Source organism: Opisthocomus hoazin, chromosome 4 (assembly GCF_030867145.1).
Source record: "Opisthocomus hoazin isolate bOpiHoa1 chromosome 4, bOpiHoa1.hap1, whole genome shotgun sequence".
Lineage (NCBI taxonomy): Eukaryota > Metazoa > Chordata > Aves > Opisthocomiformes > Opisthocomidae > Opisthocomus > Opisthocomus hoazin.
Window position 1 is genome coordinate 43,243,483 of NC_134417.1, and position 14,907 is coordinate 43,258,389.

The window sequence follows — 14,907 nt, forward strand, 5'->3', positions numbered from 1 at the left end:
TAAGAAAACGCGATATTTTATTCACTTCCACCTAGGTAAAGACCCCATATGGATGATGGAACAAGGAGAATAATCCTTCTGTTTTCTAAGACCAGTAAAATCTTTTAAATGGAGTTCCTTTGCTTGATAGTAGTTTTACAGTTTTTGTGGGAGGAGGGTTACTATTACAGCTTCATATATGCAGTAATTTCCCATAGAAAAAGGACTGCAGGTAGGTAAGGAGCTGAATAAAGTTAAAATGGTATAATGTAAAAAACATACAACTTCATATTTTGTTTGAGTTATAGGCTTGTTTGGAAGAAACCTTCTATGTTGAGTATAACATGTCCCACTTCGGGTCCATATTTCAGAATTGTTAAAACGGTAACCGGAAAAATTCAGAGCAAAGTAGTCATTTCAGAAGTATTGGCTTTTCCCAGCAGAATTCAGAAAAACAGCTTTGATGATGTAATACGTTTTACATATTTGTAAGTCTACCTGATTGCTGCAATAGAAAATTAAACTGAGAATTATGAGAAGTCTTGACAGGTTAACTTCATGTTCATCTGTCCTCCTTACTTTTCCTGCTGGAAAAAGTGACTTAGCTGCTGTGACACCTGTGTTTTGGAAGAAACTTGCATTGCCCACAGCAGCATGATACTATAGGTGCTCAAACTGCAGGAATCCAGAAGAAAAGATTAAAGCCAAGCAGTTAAAGAGAAATTGAAGAAAACATTCCAGAAAAAGAACAGTTAAGTCAGAGGAGAGGAAATAAAATTAAACATTGAAATATTACTGCTGTTTAAATGAAGGAATGACAAAATTGTGAATAGCAGCTTGGTTTAATTTTGCTTGGTCTTGTGTTAATTAATATTGCAGCTGTGTGTATATCAGAACTACCCTGGAGATTCTTTTGTATTTGGGGAGCCAGGGAAGGATAATGAAAATGTTCCAAAACTTAACTGTATGTGTCAGAAGAGCTTTTTATGGTTTCGTTAAGCCTATAGGAATGTTACATTGAATTTGTCTACTTAATTGTTTTATTCACTGGGCATTCTGACATGAAATAATGTTGCTTTGTTTTCAAAAATTTGACCTGAGTTATAGCACATTCTACACCTGTTCCAGTCACTGAAACCTTGCGTGGTTTTTGATATTGCAAAACTATTAATAGTTATCAATATATTGTCAGGAGGATCCTTGATGTATTAACAGCTCATGAGCTGTGAACTTTGTCATACACACATAACTACACAAATCTCATCTTGGACTCTTTTCAAGTGTCTGTAGGAGTTATTCTGTCATCACTTTTGTTTTATTTTTTGTTTGTTTGTTTACTTTTTAAAGTTTTACTTTAACATGATAGCTGGATGTAGGGAATTGCTTAGAAAAAGGGAGTAGGACGGTTTGGTGGAGAATGGTTTGGAGGACATGCCAAGTGCTTACTTTTAAAATACATTGGGTATCCCAGTAAGATTAAGAAAGTTATCATAAAAGTTTTGAAATACCTTTTTGTTTTATTTTGTTTTATATTCCATATAGGAACTTTGTATTGATGGCCACTAATTTCTGTGTTTTTATCTTTTTCCCTTTTTTGTTGTTGTTTTGTTTTGGTTTTGTTTCGTTTTGCATGCTGTCCCCTGTGTTGGAACTCTCTTTAGAGAGTAAGTTGGTTCAATATTTGTTGGAAGCCTAACCTTACTTGCATGAATGTGCAATTAACCCTTTTTCTCTATTTTTCTTCCCCAAAGAGTTCATGCAGTGTCAAGCCTTTGCAATCATACAATGCTATATACAATTATGTAAACTGTGTGGTAAAGTTCCGAGATGTGCTTTATCTACTAATTAACTGACATTGTTTGGTTATGCATTCCTGCTTTATATTGTGGTGGTTGGCACATCTGAAATAATTATCTTTAACGGTAGATCATGTATAATTATTTTTGTAGCTGTTTATTTTTTCCACTATCAAATTATTAAAAACTTCAATTTTAGATGCTTGATTTCAGAATTTAATTTACATCATAAAAATGGAAACTGCAAAAATTGCAGTATCAACATACATTGTTCAGCATATAGGCGGAGTTCCATTTTCCATTCCAAATTCATCCTTTACCTTAAATGCTCTTACAGCCTCCTCAAATTGTTCGTGCTTTGGCTTAAGACAAAATGATATGATTTGTACTTTTTAAAAATACAGCAAAATGACTCAACTTATTTGAGTTTTCTCCAGACACATTCACTGTCGTAAACCTAAAGTCAAACAAAGATTGAAAACAAAACTGAGTCCTCAGTTACGTGTATTTTTAACAGCTAAAACATTGGCACAGGATCTTTAGAGTACTTTTGCCATAGTGATTCATAATTCACTTCATAATTATTTCAATTCAAACCACTTTACATGTTTAAAGTGTCATAGCAAGTCTACATTACTCCATCACATAAGTTTGTTCAGCTTGCACATTTTAATGAAAAAGACATGTGTCAGTGTCTGCAAACTCAAAGAAACGAGTACAGTTTTGAAATTCTGCTGAGCTGTATAGTTTAGTTTCAAGGGTTTTTGTAAGACTTCCGATGTAATCTTTATAGCACCAGGATTTTTTTTGTTGTTTGCCTAAGTCAATCGTATTTTCCACTTATTTTAGGGCTGTGAAATCCAAAGACTGTCATATTGCAATACAGAAAGTACTTTTGTGTTTGGTTTTGCCTAGGTCTTATAATTCTGCCTACTACTTGTGCATCCACAAAGTGGTTGGTGTATTGTGTCAGTTCAGCCAAATACAGAAGACGTTTCCAGTCCCGAGCGTGAGAATTTCTTCCCATTACTGGGAGGGTAATTTTTGAACCTCAGACTTGAATACAAATAGAGATTGCAGAGGAGTTAGTAATTCTTTTTTGGTTTTTTTTTACAATTTTCAATGTAGTTTGCCTCAAAAAAGGGGGGGGGGGGGGCGGGAAGTAGCCCATCCTGATGGGCCATATGTTGAGTAGGTTTTGTGTTGTTTCTAACACAGCTTTTCAATATTTAAGATGTATGTTAAAGATTTCTCCCTGGTCTTTAGTGGATCTTGAAAGAATCTGTATTTTAAAGATACCTGTATGGTTTTTTTTTCACTTCATGGTGTCAATTTCCTTACCCTGGCTTGATGTCAACACAAGGAGAGATCCTATTTGTGCAGTGATGAAGGCATGCCAGCAGCATGCACCAACTCCTCCATACTCGATCAGTGCTGTGGAAGAAAGCCCACTTCTGTGGACTTACTTCTGCAGCCTTGTGAGGCATGATCACAGTTTGGGATCATCCACTCTCACAGACAGCAGCAGAATTTGGCCTTATGATAAGCCGGGTCAGCTGCAGGAGGATGCAGGGTTCCAGCCCTTCCTCTGCAGCAGCCATTTCCAACCCTGTACCCATGTGATAAATACTCAGGGGGCAATATCTCTCAAATCCTCTTTGCATCATAGCTGTCCTTCTGCTTCTGTACCCAGCTTTGTGCTGCAACTGGACTGCGTATCGGTTGTGAAGGTAGCATTTTCAGCCCAAACATCTGTTCTTCTTGACAGAGGAACAGGAAGCCCATAGGCCATGCTGGTATAGAGCATATACATCCTGATTTCACCCTAAGTCTTGAAAAAAATGAAAATTAGTGAGTTACTGAAACGGCGGCTTAAGCAAAGTTACCTATTTGTCATGCCCTGCTCTACCCATTCCTTCCAAAAAGTTTTGCTTCCTGGCCTGAGTGCTGAGCTGACTATAAATATAATATGTCTCATGATTTGTTCTTTTTTTTTTTTTTAATATATTCAACATTATTTGTTGAAAAGAACACAACGGATAACATCTTTTTGAAAAGATGATAATACTTCTGTGTTTTAAACACCTGCCAATATGAAATGTGTCGTGGCTTTTTTCCCTACTCTGGTGAATAATTTTGTGTTTGGATACCTGCCATAGCAGGAGAATCCTGTTCTGTTCCACAAATGTTTTATGTAAAGGAATTGGCCAGCTTTCATGATTTTGCAGTATTTAGTAATGCAGGTATTTACAATTAGTATTTTGCTAAGGAATTGTAGAAGCTTATTTGGTTTTAGAGAGAAAGTGTTTTTTGTAGTCTTCGAGGAATATGTCAAATCAACTTAATGATAAAGCTTGAAGGGGTAAAAAAAATGAAGTTTTACCGAAAAAATTGAGGTTGCGCCAGCCATCACAGTAAGCATTTATTTTCTTGACGAAACTGCATGGAATACCTAATTGTTAAACTTCTGCGAAAGTCGGCTGACATTTCCAATGTACTCTTGTATCAAAATCCAGTGAAAAAGCAAGAGAGATTTCTTTTTTCTTTTTTTTTTCTTTTTCCTGCTTGGCTGCAAAACACTGCCTTTCTCTGCCTCTGATTCCCTTACTGCTTTCTTCTTTGTCTGTAAGTTCAGCATATGTCAGTGTTTCCTCTTTTGCCCCATCCTACCCTCTTTCCATCTTCTTCTGCCTTTTTAGGTGTTCAGTATGTTTTTGGAGACGCTGGTGGACTTCATTCAGGTCCATAAAGAAGATCTGCAGGACTGGCTGTTTGTACTGCTGACACAGCTGTTAAAAAAAATGGGTGCGGATTTGCTTGGGTCTGTACAAGCAAAAGTTCAGAAGGCACTTGATGTCACAAGGTAATGAGTTCTTAAAAAAATAATAAAACCCAACACACACACACAAAAAATCCAAAACTTCGTGCTACTACCAACTTTTGGGGTTTTTTTTGTGTTCTATGAAATTCTTGGAAAACTGTAGAGCTAATAAGAGATCATGAAACTTCAGTAAACCTTGCTACTTAAGCATTTTGGTTTCCTAAATGACTCTTAGATGAAAGAGTTTGAGTCCTCAGTGCTGAGCAATTAATATGATACTACGTATCTGATTCCAAAATGTGCATCTGGGCCGTGTATATTTGTTTTCTTGCCTTGTGTTCAGTGATGCAGTGCTTGTGTTCGAACTTTATTTTCATATAAAAATATTGTTGAAATATTCATCTCTCTGTCAGCAGGCTTTTAAGGAGTTACGGCAATAATGGATTTGCTTTCTGTCTTCCTTCCACTCTCCCCAAACTTCACTGATAGCCTGATTCCAAAATGATATTATGTTATTCTGGGGACCATCAGAGCTGCCCATCCCTGACCCAAAGAAAGTTACATTTTTAAGTGGAGTTGGAGGGGCTCTGGGACCTACTTCTCATCCTCCATTCTCTGAAGTATGGGACATTCTAAGCAGTCTAGATCTCTGCTGAAGCTATTCATGTGGCAGATCTGCTGGGAAATCTAGGAAAGGGTATGGTGTATGTTGTGGGGAGAGGGGGAATACGACCTGCTACATATCTCTCTTGCTGCTACAGCAGAGCCCTTGAGGGACATAACTAGGAGTGCGGCATGTGGGAGAGTGGAGGCAGCCCAGAGTTGAACAGGATGGTTCAGAGAAGTGTACAGGAGGGGTGTGGTGTATACCTTTAGCAGCATATTAATTTGAGGATTGCATAGATTTAGAATCAGAATATGACCACATCATTATTATATCATTCCTTGCATTGTCTATTCTAGCTATAAATGCTTCAAAGCACTAATTTCTTAAATTTTGTCCTTTACATGCTAGGTGAATGTTTCTGAAAGTCAGATACAACATCAGCAAAACTGATGGAAATTTTTTTCTTTTAGAAGTACTAAAGCTTTTCGTTATTGAAAAGAGTGAGGGCTTATTTCATGCCTCTCAACAGGTATTGAAATAAAATTTCATGTAAGTTAACACATTTTGTTTGTTTGTTTTGCAGGGAATCTTTTCCAAATGACCTTCAGTTCAGTATTTTAATGAGATTTACTGTTGACCAGACCCAAACACCTAGCCTGAAGGTAAGAATTTTCAGGCTTGCCTTGCAAAGAAAAATCTTCACTGATAGACAATGGCTTGTCTTAATATTTGAATCTGGATTGTTATTTTTGTTTTGTTCAAAAAAAAAATGTTTTCAATTAGTGGATTTTTTTTTTTTGTAAACTTTCAGACAGTCAAGCCAGCACTACAGGACCAGCTTCGCTCTTTTTGGAGCTCAAAGGTTTTTGTCTGAATTATTGTCTTTATTCTTAACCCTATGTAAAACTCTGACAGTTTTTCCAATAATTTTTATTTGAATGCATTCGTATGCTGCTACTAACCTTTGCGAGAAACTTTAAGCATGCAGATGTTTGGTTTGAAACATTACACTAGTATGAAAATGTTTGCTGCAAGACAGATCTAATAAAACCACAATACAGTAAAAATGAGCAACAAAATTGTGACCGCCTAACAGCAAGCTGGTTATGCAAACTCACTCTATCAAGTCTTTTCTAATTTTATGTTTGTGATTTCCCAGTCATGTTTTTGTAGTTCATTTTTTTCCTGTGTTCAGTCTGATAGGTTTTGAATTCATTTAAATTATTTTAATATTAAAATGAACTTGAATTACTGTATTAAAAATCAGCTCCCTTTGTGGTGCACTTTTCTGAAAGCAGTGTGTAGCTTTCTAATTGCACACATTTTTACAGAAGAATCTGAAGTCCATAGACCTACCAGTATAACTAAAAAGTAAAAATGTATTCTGTAGTACATTTACAGTTCCAAAGAGAGTTGATTTTAGGATGAGTGCATCAGATCCTAAGAAGATGTATAAGTGATATAAATGGGGAAATAACAAGCATATGATAACTGGCATTTTCTGTTCTATCCTGCACGAAGTATCTTTACATAGTTTGATACTGCACAAGAATATGACTTTTCCCAAGTTATGTTGAACCGAAAGTCACATGAATATGCCTTTTTTGTCTACAATACAGTAAAACTTACATTTTTAAGCTTTTGAGGACAGTTGATAACGTTGACCACTGTTGCTTCGTAGAGCTGTGTTAAAAAGGGACTGCTGTCAATTATTGAAGACAGCAAATGAGGTAGTAAAAATCAGTTTGTTGTTTAAATAAATCCTTGGAACAGATTGGGCTTGGTTTTGTTTTACTTGGTTTTGCTCCCCAGGAAGGTGAAGTTGGTGGTTGAGATGTTCTTTTTTCCCATACAGTAGTATAGCTGGTAAACACGTATCAATCATGTTTCACTGTTGAGACTATAGATTTGGAACAGGACATGTACTCCTACTAGGCTGAGTTGGGGCTAAGTTCAAGAATATTCACTATGCAACCTAGAAGGAATTAAGAAATCCGAAACACTTAATGGGAAGACATTCTGAAAACAGTTTCCAGTATTTGAGAGAGGCTTCTGAAATCAAGATGTTGGTAAAAACTACGTCTACAGAAGAATACCTGTTAGTTTGAAATAAAATCAAGAGTATTTCAAATGAATTTGTGGGGAAGTAAAGTATGTATCTGTGTAAGAGAAGGTAAGCTTTTTTCTAGAAGACAGTGGTGTCTAGCCCCTTCTTCCACATTTATGAGGGAACTAGAACTTCATGATCCAGGCAGTAAAGTTACTGAACATAAATTGCAGAAGTATCTATTTAATATTCACATTCTTGAATATTTTGTCTAAATCCCATCCTTAGTGCACCCAGATGTCTAACAGATGAATTGATAATCCTGGGGCACTACTGCATTTCTTGAAGTCTTCAGCTTTTGTTCTTACTCTGATAAATGATTATTTTGTTGCAGAGTGTGCATTTGGGCATGTACTGAGAAACAGCATTCACTGTGGCAGGAAAAATCAGAGAAAGGATTTTCAGCATTCTTAAAGATGGTCAGATGTAAGAAGGATTCGCTTCTACAAATGACTCTTCCCTCGGATTTTCATGTGGTAGTAGTAAATAATCATGATCCTTTAGAGTAAAGTGTCATTGTCATTCTTACAAACATAGCTAAGTCTTGGACAATAGAAGTGAAGCTTTTAGGGTAACCACAGAGGTGGGTTTGGATAGCTAGCCAACAAGAGGACCAAATGGGTCACAACTCATCAAGGAATTGATTTAAGCATTGTGACCAAAGTTCATCACAAGTTTCTGAACCCTTCTTTCATTTGAAAATACTGATTTGTTGACAGAGTTTTTTTGCTGCAGTTGATCAAAAGGTTACCCCTGCGCTCCTCACCTCCCCCCTCCCCAGTCCATATTAAAATTTCTGGATAAAACCCAAACCAACCAGCCACTTACACAGATTGACAGAGATGAGAGTGCCCTTCAAAATTCATCTGCAGCCTGTAGTCAATTGGTTAAATAATGGCAGAGGCAGTCACGCCTAAGTATCCAGTAACTTAGGGACAGACACATAAGATGTGGCATCTGAAAGTCCTTTTGCATGGTTGTTTGTATTCAGTCTGAGTAAGGCAGAGAGGAGTCTCGTGCATCCCAGGAAAGCACTGTAAGGGATGGACTTTTTTTCTGGTTTTAAGTAAAGCAGCTTCGTTACGTTTCTTTCTCCTTTTTTCTTTTCTCCTGTTACATGAAATGTTTGTTTTGTCTTACCCTGGTGCAGGAAGTGAAACTCTAAATCTCAAATTTTTCACCGGGTAAGAAAAAAATTAATTTGCCTTCTGGCACTGACTGTGTAGCATCCTTACAGTATTTCCTAAATCTCTGGAGGTAGTTTCACATACTTCTGTGCCAGAATTTGTCATTTCATTATCTGTGAAAGATGTTCATAAAGCACACTTCAGTTCCATTTATGTCTTAATTTTGTTTTGTGAGTAATAGTGCTAATTGTGGCTTGATCTATGTTTTGGCTCACTTCCTACAGCAGTGCTATTCTTAAACAGAGTGTCTGTCTGTGTTACTGTGCTCCACAGGAAAAATGTCTCTGTTTATAGTCCAGCAAAAGTGCAGTAAATTCAGCTGAGTACAAAGAAAGTTGAGACGATATTAAACAACTTCATAGACAGTGTTCTCAGATTAACAGCAAATATTCATTGTAAGAATTCTGGAGCTGCTTTCCTTGCAGTCAAAGTTTGTTCATTTCTTCTCTTGGAGAGTTTAAATGGATTGTTGAAGAGGACTGTGTCAGATGTTGTATTTCTAAATCTCAACTCTGTACATGCTTACTGGAAATAGTGACAAAAATACATCAGAAGTAGATTTGCTTTTATTAGAGTTGACTTCAGGGTGGCTTTTTATCCGTAATAATACTGTCTCATGATATTTGAGCATAGAAGGGTACCACTTCCGGAATTTCTTCTTTCAAAAGCAATTTGTGAAAAAGCACTGTCTTTCAAAATAGCTGTCAAACTTAACTTTGGGTATCTGTCTCACTCTGAAAAGCTTTATTAGTGCAAACTCTCTCCATTCATCTTCTGTTCAGTGCTCTTCTGTCTCCTGAGAGCCTCCATCTTTCCAGAAGTCGGTGTGAATTATTCTGTGGGAGTAGTTTAAACACTAAATATTGCTGCTCTCTCAGATACAAGACTCCAGAATTTTTTCATTGGGAGAAATGCCTCTGGATGTTCTAAATGCCACAGTTCTTAGCAGTAATTTTTTTAAGGTGTGACATTATATCTATTTAAATTGTCAACAGTGAAACATAGTGCTGTCATAATGGTTTCACTTGGTAATCTAGAAATTTAATTTTTTTTACTTTGTGTTTGAAAAACCATGTAGCCTAAGGTTGTTGCAGAGATGTTTCTGGGATTTTTTTTTTCCTTGGCAAGAAACTAGCAAATAGTGTGGGTTCTGCTGCATTTGTTGATACTGATCTGCATAAGATGAGAGCCTCCAGCTGTTGCTGGACATCAGAGAAGTCAAGCTTTAGCAGTTGCTGTGAAAACGAAGTATTCATTATTGATCTACGTGTATCAGCTATCACTAACGTGTGTGTCACTTAGTGTATCTTGAGTTTTTAATAGCTTGCCAGTCTTGATGATCAAGGGAAATTTCTAAATAGCTTTGCTTGGTACAGCTGTGCTATAAGCCATGAACGATTAAAAATACACCCAGAACTTTTTTTCTTTCTCGTTATGATGGATGTAGGTGTCTGTCTCCTGATGGGTATTTCTGGTTCACTGTAATCATTAATGGAAATAAAAGCATCTAAGTCAAAGAGGTGGTCGAAGTAAATGTTCACCAGTTTCGTTGATAGGTTGCATGACAAATCTCTGGAGCAGCAGGACCTGAAGAGATAAATATTTAAGGGAGATACAGGCAGAATAGCCCTTTGCTGAAAGCTGTGCAGTGGTGCAGTTTTGGAGAAACTAGAGAGACGCTGCAGTCTGGGATGTAGAAAACAGTAATTCTGTACTAGAAGTAGAGGGAGTTGTTGGAGTAGGAGAATGATGCTCAGATAAATGAGGGAGTAAAGCAGCTTTTGTATCCTCCTGGTAAATCCATGTCTGTCTTCTAAATATCTTCAAAGGAAAAGTGTGTTTGTGACCCCTTGTAAGTCTTTTGTAGAAATTCTATTCCATACCTTTTTAGTATTTAATGGAAAGATTCATGTGGCTTATCCCCAAAGATAGTGACTGCTGAACTCTGGTATTTATAAAAGAATGCTGAGTGTTAACTACGTGGTAGGAACAAATAGGAACTGATTATTGGCTGATCAGATGATGTTCATTTTTCATTTTACTACTTGAAAAAAGTTCTTGATAATTGTGAATAATTCTTTAAAAGCCCGAATATTCTTAAATATTCTGAGTACTTTGGTTTTCTTTTTGTTAAATATAAGCTTCTGCATATGCAAGGATTTGTGTATGTTTTGGTTGCTGCCAGTGAAATCTAAGATTTTATTAATATTTGAATTTCTGTGGAATAACTCCCTTCTTGAAATGTTGTATCCATTTGTAAGTTGGTTTATTCTTTAGAGTTTTTACATCAATACTGAGAAGATGTTTAGTTTAATTGGGAGAAAAAGATCATCTTTGTTTTAGGGAATGAACACCCTGTGAGCACACTTGTTCTTGCAGCACACCGTTTTTATTGTCTGCCTGACTCTTATTTCTCTTTGCAGGTCAAAGTTGCAATCCTTAAATACATAGAGACTCTTGCGCAACAGATGGATCCAGGAGATTTTGTAAATTCAAGCGAAACTAGGTTAGCAGTGTCTCGAATCATCACCTGGACCACAGAACCTAAAAGCTCAGATGTTAGGAAGGTATGTTTGTTAATGTGTGCTTAGAATTGCAGTAGATTTCAAGTCCCGTGGCAAATTACAGAAGCTAATACTTCTTGCCTAAGCAAAAAAAAATATTTTTCTTTAAAAACAAACTTACTCTTTCATAGAGAAAAGATACTTTTATATCCTTCTCAGGAAACACACCGAAGTTTCAGTATGAAGTGTCAGAATTGGCAAAGTAAAACTTTGCCAAAAATTGTGTGTTTAAGAGTATTTAAGTAAAAATTTAAAATTAACACATCTTGAAACTCACAGTTAATGCTGTATTTTCATTTAAGTTAATATGTGGAAATTCTTTCATAATACAAGGAATAACTTTGTTTCACGACTGTGTGGCATTAAAATCTCTGCAGTGGGCATTTTCTATGCATTTTTAATGCTGCTTCAGAGACCACCCTCTGTGATACATCTGTAACGGGAATGGTAAGTTCGGTAGCAAACTTGCTTCAGTCTCTGTTGGATTTTCTCAAGTCTTTTGTGTTTAACAGAAGACAAGCGAATAACTGTTGACCTTCTGACAAAAGAAAGTTTGTACTTTAATAAGGTAGTTTCAACGTTTTGTTCTTGTAATGCTGCAGTTTCAGTGCAAAACTCCCTTTTCCACATGACTCTTGTGAAGTCAAAATTAGTATTTGTGAGCTACATAGATATACCAGGAATACAGAATAACCATGAGAAATGTACTAATGCGGTCCTTGCGAAGGGCTGCTAAGTAGTCCTTGCAATTGTAGAAAGCAAAGACCTTTGAATTTTGTTTGTAGTTTGATGGAATAGAGTTTTGCTGTTGTTTTGATTGTCATCAGCCATTCTGTCTTAGCTGCCATTGTCAGCATGCTAACACTTTTTGAATGCTAAATAAACATACTTGCTTTATGGCTCATAAATGTAAGCATCTTTGACACAGAGAATGAACTCTTCTGTTCCTTCTTCCCTGTTTATTTCTGCAGTTTGAAGAGTCAGAACAATTGATTTAGTTAGACTTCATTTGCTATTTTCAGTTAAGTTTGAGTTTTAGCAACTTCATCATTTCTGGAAACAGTACCAAAACTTCCTTTCTTTAGGAGGGTTGTTTTATGGGACAGAATTGGGAGAAAATAGTGGGAGCTGTCTCACAAAGTGTGTAACGTAAAAAGAACAAAAATAAAAACAATTCACAACTTCTGGATATGTGGAATGTTTGTAATACAGAATAAAAAACATAGGAGAGTTCATAATAGAGATAATGCTTCTGTCTTTCACTTATGCAACTTCATGGTTATGAGAAAGCAGTAACAGATTATATCCTGTGGACTTTTCTTGCCTAGTACCATGTTCTAGTGGCATGTACAAGACCACAAAACAGGAGGGGAATTGAAGCAACACAATCTTCTAAATCAGTGAAGTTTTAGTACTAAGACACGTGGCAAGCTGTCTTATCTGATGGTTCCTATCTCTAATAAGCATTTTTATGTCAATAAGTAACTGAATCATGGAAAGAATTGCCAGTGAGTTTTATCATCTGGAACACCTTAATTATATGAATTTTTCTCGTTTTATTCTTTCTTTCCATAACACAGTTGTTCGAGGCAGCTAACTGCCAAAAGCCTTTGATAACTCTTGAAAATAGATATCACCAAGAAGTGGTCAAAAAGTTATTTTAACAGTATAAAATGTTTCATTCTCTTAACAGGCTTCACAGTGTGCTATCACAGGCTTTTTAATTTTATTTATTTTAATAAGCTTATAGTATTTAGTATTATTTCTTAAAATTAAAAGTTTTTGCCAAGTGTATTTCTGTGCAATTGATGGGGCTTAGGATTTTTTTACTTAAAATATTTCTAGTACTAAGTATTATGAAAAATGCTTTTTTTAATTAGTCTTAAGTTGGGCAATCTTAGTGCAGTTCAGTGACACAGGACTTCTGTCTGGGAGGTAAAATTCTGTGTTTCAGAACTTAGATTTCTTCTAAGATTAGAATTCTTCTAAACAGAGTTAGAATCTTATTAGAGTTTTTCTAAGAACAAAATATTTCTAATCCTTATTGCAGACTTTCAAAGATATTATCTGTATGACTAGACTTAAACCTCAAGAGAGAGAGCTTATGCTGAGGAAAAGAAAAGCTTCCAAATACTTTAAAATGCCATTTTGTGTGTGTCAAGGAAGAGAGGGGGAAAATAGATAATTGCATGGCTGAAAACCTTGTGTGAGTGAATATCCATTTCAATACTTTAGGTTGAGCTTCACTCTGGGCAGACTAACTTTTCTTTCCTGATATGATCCTGGACTGTGTATTGTGTTATTTTATTGTCAGCCTAAATAAACATACTGTTCTGGAGTGGAGACATGGATATTGAGAGAAAAAGGAAAGTTGTAATTGCTGTTGCTCAGTTGCAGGGCTTGTTTTGGTTTTGCTTTGTATCAATTTCTGTTAAAAGACTGGCCATTAGAAATAGCAAGGAAAAAAGGAACATTAAAGGCGGATTGCAGAGGGCATTCAGGGTGTTCAAGGGAAAGCTATCAGAGGGAGGAGGGAGTAAAAGTTAAAGAAAACAGCCAGTCACGAGTGTGCACAGATAATTTGTGGCAATCTAAGATGTTAGCAGTTTTGTCATTAAACTTAATAGTAAGATATGTACTGGTATGTGTGTTCATACCTTGGCTTTCCACTTTTAATTAAAAAATGCTACAGTTCATTGCTCTGGAAGCAAAAGGAAGGAAATAAATGTCTGAAAGAATTTTCTAAACTACTTGGTTGAAATATATTGCTGCTTAAGCAATCTGCCTGTCATTCTGTCTAGCACTAGGCACTGGTTCTCTCCAGTGCATGGCAGACCTGGGTGCTGAGCTGTATAAACTAGACATAGTTGGTTAATCTTAGAATCAGAGTTTCATACGACAAAGAAACGATTAAACAATCAGAGGACTTAATCTCGAGCCCTTTTTTGCATGTGTTAGTTTAGTTGCTATGTTGACAGGTTTGTTAGACTATCCAGTGAATATTCATCAAACTGTACAAACATAACTAAGTCATGCAGTCAATATGCCTTTACTGGAGGGAACCCAACCATTGTGTAACTTACTGTGTTGCCTTGTCGGTAAAGAGCTCTGATTTTTGATTTGGATAAATATGTGTAGAAAACATGCTGTAGGATGAGGATGATGTTAAAGATGAATTATTAAAATCGAGGGTGTTGGCAGGTGACATCCAGTAGACTACAAACTCCAATAATTTATCTGAGTACGTATTCTAAAGATGAAAACCATTAAGAACAGTAAGAACTGTTAAGGGCAGGAGGGGGGAAGGTTAACCAGCTAGTATGGCTGTATGATAAGTTATAAAGAAGATGAAGTGCTGTGATCACAACTCAGAATCAAGACTTTCTCATTCCAAATTAGGGTATCTGGGGTTTGGTTTGGTTTTTTTTGTTGTAACTGTTCCTTTTCAAGCTAGTGTGTTGATTATCCATTATCTGTAATTACCACTTGCAGAACTCAGGAGAAGGAATTGCAGGCTGCTGCTGCCTGGTGCGTTCCATTTGTCTCTTTAAATTTTTTCAACTTGCCAAACCCTTTAAAAGCTGTTTTATTAATTCCTTCAGTAGCTGTTTTAGTAAGTAGGGATCTGGGATTGAGGGGTATGTTTCTGAGGGACTTAGAATGATTATGCAAAGTATAAGCTTGTTGTTGTCTGCCTGGTTTGATCAATATCTGAACTTCTAGCTTACCAGCAAAAGTGAATTGCTTTTGTTCCCATCTGTTAACATCTTTATTCAAGCCTAATCAAGACTATAAGTCACGTGTTGTGATTACCACTCATTATAGTATCTCTTGCTGGTAAAATTA

The 14,907-nt window shown here is 36.3% G+C and overlaps 2 protein-coding genes across 51 annotated transcripts in view; one reads left to right on the forward strand and one right to left on the reverse strand.

Moving 5' to 3' along the window:
• Positions 1–14,907, reverse strand: part of FBXL2 (F-box and leucine rich repeat protein 2) — a 520,918-nt gene that overhangs the window by 374,176 nt on the left and 131,835 nt on the right. The gene's annotated exons all lie outside the window — the stretch shown is intronic.
• Positions 1–14,907, forward strand: part of CLASP2 (cytoplasmic linker associated protein 2) — a 152,633-nt gene that overhangs the window by 123,452 nt on the left and 14,274 nt on the right. For 26 of the 50 annotated variants that reach the window (XM_075418763.1, XM_075418762.1, XM_075418743.1 and 23 more), the window contains 3 exons: positions 4,475–4,638; positions 5,787–5,865; positions 10,921–11,064. In XM_075418763.1, the coding sequence (XP_075274878.1) occupies positions 4,475–4,638; positions 5,787–5,865; positions 10,921–11,064 (387 nt within the window). Of the gene's footprint in view, positions 1–4,474; positions 4,639–5,786; positions 5,866–6,014; positions 6,066–10,920; positions 11,065–14,907 lie in introns of all 50 variants that reach the window. The other 24 variants (XM_075418732.1, XM_075418735.1, XM_075418736.1 and 21 more) reach the window with 1 other exon arrangement.